Source organism: Nyctereutes procyonoides, unplaced genomic scaffold, assembly GCF_905146905.1.
Source record: "Nyctereutes procyonoides isolate TBG_1078 unplaced genomic scaffold, NYPRO_anot_genome, whole genome shotgun sequence".
Lineage (NCBI taxonomy): Eukaryota > Metazoa > Chordata > Mammalia > Carnivora > Canidae > Nyctereutes > Nyctereutes procyonoides.
The window spans coordinates 37,345,694-37,358,277 of record NW_026575043.1 but is presented as its reverse complement, the minus strand read 5'-3'; the positions used below and the strand labels follow the sequence as shown (position 1 = coordinate 37,358,277).

Sequence of the window (12,584 nt, the reverse complement as noted above, 5' to 3'; positions counted from 1 at the left end):
TGCTAGTGGGTGTGCTTCCTCCTGGGTGAAGCACCCATGACCACTGCATCACTGGCAGCTGGAGCAGTAAAGGCGGGGAGCGCTTCTTGCTGGAAGAGAACACCTGGTTGGTAGACACCGGACTCTTAGCCGAGCCCTGGGATCAGCCTGTCCAGGCCTCCATCTCCACATGCGTGAAATAGGTAGCCCCCCTGCTTGCAGCACAGCCGTGGCGTGCAGGCTTCTCAGATTCTGGATCCAAGAGGAATGTTTGTGTCTGGCTAACGGAAGTTTCACAGCATAAGGGAGTGATCCGCTAGCAATGATTCCACAGTTACTGCTGGCTGCATTTGCCCTGGGAGCCCAGCAGCCCAGCTGGACCACACGAGGATGGTGCCCAGTCCTGTCTCAACACCTCTGGGGCCACCAGCAGCAGCTCTGACCCACGACACCAAGTGGGCAGGGTCACAAGGGAAGTGGGTGGCAGGGGGAGACGAATGACGCATAGTTGGTGTCCAGGCTGTACACCGCCACCAAGGGCCAGGGGGGGATGCCAGGGGAGGCCCTAGAGGCCAGACTGGGGGACTGGGAGCATAGAGCCAGACATGTGCTGTAGGCAAGTGAACAGGAATATGGGGCGGAAGAAGTCACTGGAGCTTCTAGGAAGAAGAGGCCTTTAGCGAGGCCACAGAGGGTGTGCGGAGTGTAGAGAGAGGAGGAGGGAGGCCCCGTGGCACTCATCCCTCCCATACTCACACTCGTGTGTGCTTCACAGTTTCCAGAGTGATAGCCCAAAATAGCACGTTCCTTCCAGGTGCCAGGACACGGCTCTGCCCACTTGGGATGGAATGCAGGAGTGCACGTGCCGCAGTGACAGCACCGTGGGCACCGAGGCAAAGGGCCCCACCCTGCCCACGCATCACCTCCTGGGCTTGGCTCCTCCTCAGCAGAGGGGCCTCATGTGCAGTTACAGGGGACCCTGGCACAGTGGCACCCCATGTGGGCCATGAGCACCCAGGGAGCAGTAGGGGATGACAGGTGGAGTACAGCATCTAGCCCAGGGCTTCTCGAGCTCCAGTGCTTACGTGTGTTTCTGCAAGTTGGCACCTGGTCAGTGTGTCCCACAGTCTGCTGAATCCTGCCTGGCAGGGCCCATGCAGGCAGGATGTCTACACAGATAGAGGTCTTGTGGTGATTCTTTGATGCTCATCATCTCCCAGATGTGTAAATAGTGGCCAGTGTGGTTACACATGCTTTGTCCCAAGGAAGAGAGAGAAGCCAGGCCCCAAAAGCCACGAGCCAGAAAAGCAAAAGGAGCCCAGGAGCGGGCAAGGGCCCCACGATGAGGGAGACTCCTGCTAGGCCGTAGCCATCGTATGAGTGTTTGCAAGACACTGCCAAGGACATGGCTGCCGTGTAAGGAAAGTGCCTGAGTTCCCAGGCTTCCGTAAGGAACGTGAGGCTCAGAGAGATGTCTAGGGTCCAGAAAGCCTGCCAAGAGCTGTCTGTGGGGCGGAGGTTCACACGAGACAGGAAGGACAACCCCAGGGTGTGTGCTGAGCAGCTGAGATGGCCGCGGGGAAGGAGGGGCCGCGTGGCCTGTTGGCTGCTCCAGTGCCACACGGGGCCTGCCCTCAAAGGACTGACCAGCAGAGGCCTTCGTGCGAGCACTGGCTGGCACACAGGCACTGTGTCAGCCTGTGGAGGATGCCTTCCTGCCACTCTACTTCCAGACTCCACAGCCTGTCCAGAGCTGCTGGCTTGGACCAGGTATAAGAGCCACCCTGGCTCTCCCCCCGAGTGGCCCAGCAGATACCCATTCTAGGACCCTGGCCACGCCCTGTCTCCTCTGCCTGGCTCCCACGCTGTGAACTCCCAGCCCTGGGCACTGGCCTGCTGGTGCCCACCTTCCTGCTGATGGCCAACCCATCCCCCTCTTCTGAGTCCTGGGCCCCTGGCATGAGAGCTGGGACCTGTCACTGGCCCTTAGGGCATGCTCAGCAAGCATTTGCTCAATGAATTAATGCATGCGTGCTAATAACCGCATCTGTTATTTATCTGATGTGAAATTTGGGGTCAGAAGCACAGCCCCTGATTATGACATCATTCCTAAGAGAATTGATAGCTCTGTTAGGCTTTACAGTGTGGCTTCCAGGAATCCATTAGAGCTAATTACTCTCCAGTAGAATGTGACATTCCTAGACCACCACTTATCTCACATTTGGGAACATTGTGTGGCTCCTCCAGGCCCTACTGGGGATGGGGATCCTGCATCTTATTTCCATAGAAAGGTCACTCCCCTCCCTTCCCTCAAGACCTGAAACCACTCACTCTCCAGAGTTTCTGATACTCCTGAGCTCAGTCTAAACAAGGCACACTGGTTTTGGAAAACATGCTCTCCAAGGTGCTACACGGAATCTCAGGGCAGCTTCTTGGACAGGTACCCCCAAGCATCCTCTCCACCACGTAACCTGGTTCCTTCTCCGCACTGATGCTGTTAGACTGTGTACCTAAGACAATTCGGGATCTCCAGGAGAGCAGGGTTTCACTGAGGCATCCTCCTGTACACTCCCACCTGGGGTGACCTCACTTAGGCCAACAGTGCTGTCCATCCACACTGCAGGGAGCCTGAGCTCCTGGTTGTGGAACTTGGAGCACATTTCCTGCCTCTCCAAGTCTCAGTTACTTCATCTGTAAAATGGGACTAGGAAGGTGAAAGGTTTGAACAAGCTGGCGTGCCACGGCCACATCATATGCACCAGCTGCAGCTTCCTTCGTCATTATCACATGACTGGTGATATTATCTGGTCAGAGTCCTTAAATCCGCCTCAGATCTAAACTAAACTAGCTCTGAGCTTTGTTTGGACATTTGGCTCGTGCATTTTATTTTAAAATGGCAGCTTTTGCCATAGTAACTCAGCAGCAGTCCTTTTAGAAGCTAGAGTTGTCAGTCCTCTGTGGAAATGGTGGGCTTGGGAGTCAGAAGCGTTATGTTCCTTAAAAACTCAGTCACTACAACCCATTTAAGGTCCTCTGAAAGAAGGGGTGTGAATAAAGGGCAGTGCCACTGGGGTCTCTGAGCCTCCTGGGCTGCTGTCCTCACTTGAGCCCAGTGGCGTGGCAGGGGCAGGGGGGTCCAGGCCTTCCTCAACTCTCCGGACTGGAGCCTTGGGCCTTGGAAGCGCAGAGATCGGGCTGAGGACTGACGGTACTGGGTGACAGGACCGAGCCTTGGAGGACAGGACGACGCCCAAGAGGGCCAGACTTGCCGGCGGGGCAGGAGCCTGGCCACACTCACGTAGAGAGAGACGTGATGTGATGGCAGCTCCAGGCCCGAGCTAGCACAGGACAGTAGGAGATGGGGCCCTCCGCGTGAGTATGGAGTTGCACAGGTCCCTACAGCGGGGGGGAGGCCATGCAGCAGCCCCATGCCACAAAGGAGGGTCCAGCTAAGTGGGACAGCCCCTTACAAACAGGTGTCAAGGTGCCGAGGGCGGTGCCAGCAACTTTAGGGGGCTCAAGAGCCCAGGGGACGCAGGTGAAGACAGACCTGGCCTGGCAGAGAAGGACTGCCCGGCAGAAGGGTACTAGGGGGACCCTCCGGGGGGCCTTCTCCCGGGAGGGCTGCGGGCCTGGGGCCTTCCCACACTGCACCCCCTGATTAACACCGGAATTGTCCTGCCCGCAGAGTCGAATGGCAGAGAGCCTGCGCCTCTTTGACTCCATCTGTAACAACAACTGGTTCATCAACACTTCGCTCATCCTCTTCCTGAACAAGAAGGACCTGCTGGCGGAGAAGATCCGCCGCATTCCGCTCACCATCTGCTTCCCTGAGTACAAGGGCCAGAACACGTACGAGGAGGCCGCTGTCTACATCCAGCGGCAGTTCGAGGACCTGAACCGCAACAAGGAGACCAAGGAGATCTACTCCCACTTCACCTGTGCCACCGACACCAGTAACATCCAGTTCGTTTTTGACGCGGTGACAGACGTCATCATACAGAACAATCTCAAGTACATAGGCCTTTGCTGAGGAGCCGGGCTGGCCGGCTGGCCTGTGGCGAAACCCCCGGGGTGTCACACCCCCCTCGCGCTAGGGAGACCCAGCCCAGGGGCAGAAGACGGGGGGCCTGAGAAATGGCCCCCCGTTCCCGCAAACATAAATATATATGGATAGATTGCTAGGTAGGTAGACACACACACGCGCACACACACGGTCTGGAGATGGCAGTTCCCCGAAGCGCTGGAGCCTCTAGAAGACTTCGGCCGCTGTCACCAGGTTCACTACAGGCCCTTCCTGCCCCGTCACCTTGCCTTCCTGAGTCGGCCCTGCTCTGCATGGGGGTCCCCATGGGACTCTTAGGAGAGGCGGCTGGGTCATCCGGAGGAAGCCGGCTGTGCCCAAGCGTCGGACTGGGGACCTTGCTGCTGACCCAGAGGGAGGACCGGAGCAGGGTCCATGCGCCTTCCCCGCTGGCCCGCCCTGTACCACGGCTGTTCTGGAACCCGGGTGCAAGGCCAGACGACAGCACTAACCAGACCTCTAGCCACTCACAGCTCTTTTTAAACAGCTTCAAAATATGCAGCAAAAATCCACACAATAACACGAGTGGCACCATTTGTCTCAAACTAGGCCAGCTGGGTTCCAGCTTTTCTTCTACTAGTCTGATGTTTTATAAATCAAAACCTGGTTTTTTCTTCTCTGACATCCTTTTTTTTGGCCAAATCTCGTGGTGTTTCGCAGAAATACAGAAAATTTCAAATGCAGTTGAGTATTCTTTTTTAAAATGCAGATTTTCAAAACCTATGGTTTTTTTTCAGGTGGTCCTTTTTTGTGTCTGGCTTGCTGAGTGTAAAAGTTGTTATCTGAATGAGTCTGTCCCTCTGCTCCTGAGCGACACTGGGGTGGACAGCCGCCCTACGGCAGCGTCGCAGGGCCGCGTTGTACATAAGCCCGTGCAGTGTCCTCTTGTTACGGTGCGGTTTCTGCTTTGTTTTTATTTCAGAAAAATAAATGTGATGTATTTAAAGAAGGTTCTTCACCTAGGAGCGAATGAACAATAGCTAAATGTCTTGGTATCTAAAGAGTAAATTATCCGTGGCTTTGCAAGTGGAGGAAAGGGGGAGCAAGAGATGGGGCCCCGGCCCCCACATGCCCTACACCTGAGACGGGCTGAGAGCCACGACAATTCCTGTGAAGGCTCAGCCGGCGCAGCCTGAGGGAGGCCCTGCTGGGACCTCGCACTCTGGCCCTTCCTGTCCCAGGGCCTGTGGCACCCGCCACCACTGAAGGACCTTGGCCCAGGGCCGCATGTAAATATGAACCCCCGCCGTCAAGAGGGAAGGCACCGCCAGAGCCCTTGCCAAATCTCCTTTGCCCTCAGCCTCTGTTCGGTACCTGTATGTCCAAGGTCAGTGCGTGGAATCACAGCCAAGGACTTTAAGAGATGCACGGAGGGAAAGAGGAGCTGGTGATTGTATGAAAGTTAAAGATTGTCTACTTTAAGAAAATAAAATATCCTGAATGAGCTAAGCTTTGTCCTGGCGTGCTGTGTGTGCGGCTGGCCTGTGAGAGCGTGCCCGGAGACACACTGTATGCCCAGCTTGCTTTCTCTCCCCCAATCCACACATTCATGCAGAATCACTTGGAAATAACCATCAAGAATAAACAACCTCAAGCAAAGAAAGAAACTGCAAGAGATGGGGGCCCTGTCTGGCCCATGTGTCTAGAGAGGCTGAGGTTTGGGGGTGATGATGGCTGCGAGACCCCTACCCAGTACTGGCCCAGGCTGCACTGTCACCCAGACCCCTCACACCCCAAGACACCTCTGCCAGGACGCTAGAGGTGGAGAGCCTGGAGGGTGCTGCAGGATGTGGGGAGGAGGGGTATCCCACTGTCCTGTCTGCTGACTCTGGCTTGTGGGGTTAGAGGCATTTCCATGTGGTGGAAAGCACTACTGAATAGTTCAGCAAGTTTGTTCAGCCCGCATCGGGCTCCTTACAGATTGTTTGAATACCTCTACCGCAGCAGGGTGTCAGCTGTGACCCGTTTTACAGACGAGGAAAGGTGCCCAAGGTCCAGGTCAGGGACTGGTGGGGCAGAGAGGCAAGTGCATCCGGAAGCCTGGGGTTCTTGCCTGGCTGGCTCTGATGCTGATCACCCTGCCCCCAGACAGGATCCCACGGGGACCACAGAGCCACCCTGCACCTCCTCCTCGAATCCAGGGCCCACATAGAGCCCCGAGTGAGGACCAGCAGGTGGAGACACACCCGCGTGCACGCACGCGAATACACATCACAGAGACACACATCCAGATTGGGCTCTCTCCCTCCCCCACCCCTGAGCCCTCGTGGGGATTCCCTTCACGCCTTCCCACATCACCAAACAGCAAAAATCCAAGGGGACTTTTGTATAAGAAGAAATAGCGTGTGACTTAAAATCTTTGAGACTTATTTTACGCTTTTAATGCCAACTGTGAAAAGAGCAGTAATTTCACCATGAGCATCCTTCACCTAAAAATACACAGCTAGGAGGAAAATAGGAAGACTGTGCCTTCTCTCCTGATGTGCTCAGGGATGGGAGGTGCTTTCCCAGGCCAGTGCTCCGGTGCCCAGAGCCCAGTCAGCCAACTTCCAGGGCCCTGCTCTCCACTGCAACCTGTCTGTACGGCTTTTTTTTTTTCTTTTAAACTTATTCTGTGAATTACTACATGAACCACCCCTCCTTGCCTCATTTCCCTGACAACTCTGATAGCCATGTTTCCTGTATTCTCTTCTTCCATAACATGATGCGTTCAGTGTTTTATTTTTCATTTCGTATGTTGCCTATTTTTATTGAAGTATAATTGACATACAATCCTGTCAGTTTCAGGTATATCTCAGAGTGATTCAGTATTTTCATATATGCTATGAAATGAGACCCACGATAAGTCTGGTCACCTGCTGTGCTGGTTCTTCCTCTCTGGGCCTGCTGCATCCTGCTTTTGCCTTGCTAATCACACTGACATGCTTTTTCCCATTCCCACAGTCCAAGACTGTCTATCTCTCAGGGCTCAGCCCGCTGCATGTTGGATGTCCCCTCCCTCCCACACTCCTCTGCATAAAGCACCCATGCCAGGGCGAGGTGGGAAGGGGACCTGGCACAGTCTGACCCACTTTCTCCCTCCACTGTACCCAAATAGTGCCCAGTGTGGAGAAGGCACCTGCTAACCTAAAAGTCCAGGAAAGGTTCACCTATGGTGGCATCAGCCAGAGGAAAATGAGCTGTGGGACCAGCAGCAGAGGGACAAGTGAGAGGAGACCAGATTTGGCGGGAGCGCGATCCTAAGGGGAGAGGCTCTACCCTGTGCAGGAGGAGCTGGCCCAGCCTCACCCTCTGCACATGACTGACCACAGCCAGGTCCTGCTATGTGGCCCAAGACTCCCTCTCATAGGGCACACCACCGTGTGGGCTCCAGGGTATTGCCACCAGTCCCTGTAGCTCTTGTGGTCACCTGGGATGGAGCGATGGCTCAGTGACAATAATCCCAGCTTGCCTCGGCGACTGCTCACCACATGGCCCTAGACTTAACCTGGTACACACTTGTCTGATTCGACCCTCCCCGACTCCTGGGAAGCCAAGATTACTGGCTCTGTTTTATTGAGGAGAAAGCAGAGACCCAGAGGGGAGATGACTTCCCAGCATCACATGGTGTAACAAGTGGCCCGACCAGGCCTGGGTCTATCTTCCCTGGAGCCCATGCAAGGCCCTGGCCATCTAAGACAAAGGGGCAGGAGGTACAGGTCTGCTGACTCCGGGGCAAGTGCTGGAGAGGGCCGTGGTCCACCATGAGGACAAGGGGACCCCACCAAGGCTGGACAACAACTGGGGCACTGGCCTCACTAAAAGGTGAGCTGGGCGAGGGGCTTCAGTACTGAGGTAGGTGAGGCCAGGCACCAGCTGCTTCTGCCAAGAGCATGCCCAGAAAGATTTGATCTTTGTGTAACAAGCTATCCCAAACCTCCTGGGAATATGAAAACCTTGTGGAGGGGCTCTTGGTGGCTCAGTCGGTTTACCGTCTGCCTTCGGCTCAGGTCATGATCTCAGGATCCTGGGATACTGTAGCCCGAGTCGAGCTCCCTGCTCCGCAGGGAGTCTGCTTCTCCCTTTCCCTCTGCCGCTCCCCCTGCCCATGTGTACATGTGCACCTGTTCTATCTCAAATAAATAAAATACAAAAACCACATAGAGCTGAGAAAGACTGCCTGCCCCAAGAGAGCCCACGAGAATAGCTGCTGGGACTGTGGCCCACCTTCATTGGGCCAGACAGGAAAAGGCTCTTCTGGCTGGAGCAGGCCACTGGATGAGGAGGGGGAAAAGGCGAGGGGGTATCTAAAGCAGGTGCACCAGGCTGGGAACCAACTGGGCAGTGCCACTGTTGGTGGGCATTGTCCTTTGCTGAGTCTAGGAAGGGGACAACTGCCCACCACAGACAGGCTGAGGACAGGACATGTGTGGGGCCTGCTGTACCCAATCCTGAAGGCAGGTGAGCAAGGACAGGGCCACCCCTCTGGGGCAGCCAGCCCCATCCCTGCACTCTGTGGTGTCAGAGCCAGGAGGAGCAGGGGGTTGCTCTGGGCAACCCCACACACAGCCCCCAAAGGGTAGAGGGGTGCAGCAGCTTTCTTGCTCAAGGCTGCCTGGCTGAGGCACCTTGCAAAGGGGCAGAGCACCTTGATTTGCTCCTCCCGCAGCCCCTCCCTCTAGGCTTCTGCTCCTCCCACTGCTTCAGCTTCCATGTCCCCCACACCTCAAATTTACCAGGATCAGAACTGTACCTGACATCAGGCCTGGTAATGCCTGTCCCTCCCCAGGCCCACGCTGCTCCTTTCTGAGTCTGAGGAGCCCATCCCCATAGGAGAGGCCTGAGCACAGCCTCTCTGCCTCCCTCTCCACTCCCTGGCCAGTGCCCTCCTGTGGGCAGGGAGGGGCACCTGTTTTGACCCCCATGGCCCAACCCAAGCCAGGCTGCACATAGGATGTAGGAGACAGAGTGGTCCCTGCACCGTGCTGCTGCCATAGCTCAGTGCAAACTCACAGGTGCCCCAAGTCATCCTGGTTCCAGGCCACAGTCTGAAGGTCCAAGGGGCCTGGCCATGGCCAGTGGGACCCTGATGCTATTCAGCAGCACCCCAAAATCTAGTTCCAGAAGAATCCTCAATGTCGGCACCAGAGTTCTCTCCTGTAATGCCTGGCCACAGAACAAGACCTGTTTCTGTGTGGGGTTAGCAGAAACGAGGGAGCAGGGACACCTGGGTGGTCTGCGGTTGAGCATCTGCCTTGGGCTCAGGGCGTGATCCCGGGGTCCTGGGATGGAGTTCCACATTGGGACCCCACAGGGAGCCTGCTTCTCCCTCTGCCTGTGTCTTCTCTCTGTGTCTTTCATGAATAAATAAAATCTTTTTTAAAAAGAGAAACAAGGGAGCAGACAAGAGATTCTCCCAGAATTCCCAGCAGTCGCCCAGCTGACAGGGACCCTGGGCGGGAGGCTTCTGCATGGCGATTGCCTCTACAATCCTGGTTTCTGGTCCCCTGACTAGCAGCACCCCGGGGGGCCTGAGAGTAGAGCCAGGCCCTGCCAGGCAGTCATCGGTCCTGTGGCACCCCCTGCTGGTCACTCTGGGAAACCACACAGCCGGCCCCAGCGGGCCGGGGCAAGGATTTAGAGGGAAGACCTCTGTTCCCCTACAGGTACCGCATACTACAGACAAGCAATTGAGGCACAGTGGCTGGAACAGATCAAGGGCCTCACATGAAGCTGTCGAATTAATGAAGGACGGATGGAGTGGATTGCCACAAATAACTAACAAACGATGCTTTAAAATATGGCATAAAGCTGGCTAACTCTAATATTTCTTTTGAGTGCCAGGCACTGTGCCAGGTGCAGAGGCTGACTTCTGGTGTGGCAGTGGGTAGAAAGCCCATTCTAATGACCATCAGTAGGTGAGCCAGCTGAGTCCAGACTATGCCAGGCCCACAGGCACACGTACTGCGGTGCTCCATGATGAAGCCAAGGCTCCGACCCAAGGTCACACGCTGGTTAAAAGCACAGCCACTGAAGTAAATGCACTCACCCCACTCAGAGGTCCAGCAAGGAGACCCCCTGGGACCCAGCCACACTGACCAACCCAGAAGCCACAATGCTCAGAGTCCCCCCCAGGGGGACTTCTTGGGGGCATCCGCCACACCGTATGTCTCCCTCTCTCCCTCCAGCTGCCACCCCCTTTCCCAGCCCTGCCATCACCCCCACTGCTGCACATCACTCACCCGAGTGTCCCTGGCCTCCCCTCCCGTCACACCACAGACAATGAGCAGCACCCGAGAAATCCTGTGATAGAAGGTGTGGCTCACCACTAGGGAGCTTTGTCAGAACCATGTACCCCCCTACCCCTTGTGATGCACCCCGTGCTTATGGATTCCAGAACAATTCTGCAGGAAGGAGATAGGACCCTCCCCACCAGAACACAGATGACTGTAGAGCTTTTATTTTTTTTATTTTTTTATTTTTTTTCTGTAGAGCTTTTATAACTAAGACAGTGTCAGCCTGGCAAGGGCCAGACAGGGAGAACTACAAACAAACAAAAATCCAGGCCAGGTACCTCCACCAGCTAAATGTGAAAAGCGAGACTCTTACACTTTTTTTTTTCTTTAACCCAGGCTTTATTTGTATTTCTTTGCTTTCACATAAATTTTCCTCAACATGTTATTACAAGGTTGATAAAGCTGAAAGAATGACACAGCAAACATTCATGTCTACAACCTAAATTCTACATTTTTGTTTATCTGCCATGGATTCAACATTTTTAATGCACTTCAACTTTCAGAATATTTTACCTCTGAACACCTCATGTATATTATCAAAAGGCATTTACTTGTTTAGCTTCAGTTAAAATTCATATACAGTGCAATACATTTGAAATACATAGTAAGAAACTTGAAGGCCTATGTAACTCAGACTCCATTTGTATTTCTGTTGTGACTAATGATTTTGAGCATTTTTCATGTCCTCATTGGCTGTTCCTATAGCTTTGTCAAGTTTCCATTAGAATGTTTGGCTGAGTTTTTATTGAGTCTGGAGTTTGAGAATTCTTTATTCTGGACATTAGTCCTTTGTCAGGCATGTTTTAACATGTCAGGCATGTAATTTCTCCTAGTTTATGCCATACTTTGTTTTCTTAAAAATATTCTCATCGGAAGAAATTTTGATGTATTCTAATTTGTTTTTTTTTTTTTAATGCTATTTCATTGTGTTGTCCTTACTTATTTATTTGGGTCTTTTTTTAATTCAGTTTGTCAACATGTAGTATAACACCCAGTGCTCATCCCATCAAGTGCCCTCCTCAGTGTCTGTCACCCAGCTACCCCATCCCCCACCCACCTCCCCTTCTGCAACCCTTTGTTTACCAGAATTAGGAGTCTCTCATGGTTTGTCTCCCTAATTTTTCCCACTCAGTTCCCCTCCTTTCCCTTGTAATTCCTCTTAGACTTTTAGAACAAAATAACGCAGAATATCTTCATGAGCTCTTAAGCAGCTCCAAATACACATACACACACACACACACACACACACACACACTACATTCAGTTGAAAAACTACTGGGCTAATGAATAAACAAATAAACAGTGAAAAGCCACACAACAAGCCAGAAAATGGTATTTGCGATGTGTGTGGCCAACAAACGATTGGAATCCAGGATGAATGAAACACTCTCTCAAATCAATAAGAAACGGAAAAAACAACTCAAAAGAATATGCTCAGGTTCCTGGGAGGCACTGGGCAGGAGAGGGGAGGTGGGGGCCTCTCCCAGTCACAGGGGATGGCAAAGCCACCCAACAGCGAAACAGCACAGCACACACCACCAGGTTGCTGGTGAGGATGTGCAAGGGGCTCTCTACGGGGGGAGGAGGGTGGGCTGGGAGGCAACTGCAGTATCCGGCCAAACTGAAGGCCATGCATTCTCTGGCCCCCGAAACGATGCTCTCCTCCAGCAGAGGCCTTGGAGGCACCTGGAAGGACTCCAGGAAAATCTGAGCGGGAACGCTCAGGATCAGAAAGAAGCAGCCTGCCCCATCAGCAGAGCAGGGCTGAGTGCATTGAATGTGAGCGTTACGTTCAAGCTCCAGAAGGGCACGCCACAGTTAAAATAGTAAAACAGAGCTCACGACGCATGGATAAATCTCAAAATTATAACGTTAGGTTCTTTAAGTGGCAAGGGACTTCAAGTGGATAATTCAACAAGATCCATTTGCTTAGAGTTTAAAACATGCAAGGCAAGATCTCTATAAGACTACATTCATGGTCAAATACAAAGACCCGCATTAGAGATATAGTCAGAAATTACTGGTGCCTCCGGGGAGAGCAGGAGAAGGGGTGCTGGGTGGGGAGGGTTCACAGGGTGCTTGGACGGTTATTACTTTTTTAAAAACAAAAATCTCAAGCAAATACAAAACATGGTAGAATGTGAAAACTTAGCAAAGCTCTAATGGTACTTGATGTTTACTATTGTCTCTGTACTTCTTGGAATGGCTTAAACAGGTGGCAATAACAAAAGAGCCGGCTGGGGGCT

The 12,584-nt window shown here is 53.4% G+C and overlaps 2 protein-coding genes across 3 annotated transcripts in view; one reads left to right on the top strand and one right to left on the bottom strand.

Annotated features, from left to right (window-relative positions):
* The window catches only part of GNAZ (G protein subunit alpha z), a 51,784-nt gene extending 46,281 nt beyond the window's left edge, over window positions 1–5,503 (top strand). For both annotated transcript variants that reach the window (XM_055322662.1, XM_055322664.1), the window contains one exon: window positions 3,668–5,503. In XM_055322662.1, coding sequence (XP_055178637.1) covers window positions 3,668–4,012 — 345 coding nt within the window. In that variant the 3' untranslated portion in view covers window positions 4,013–5,503. The remainder of the gene's footprint in view (window positions 1–3,667) is intronic.
* Window positions 1–12,584, bottom strand: part of RSPH14 (radial spoke head 14 homolog) — an 82,451-nt gene that overhangs the window by 56,895 nt on the left and 12,972 nt on the right. The gene's annotated exons all lie outside the window — the stretch shown is intronic.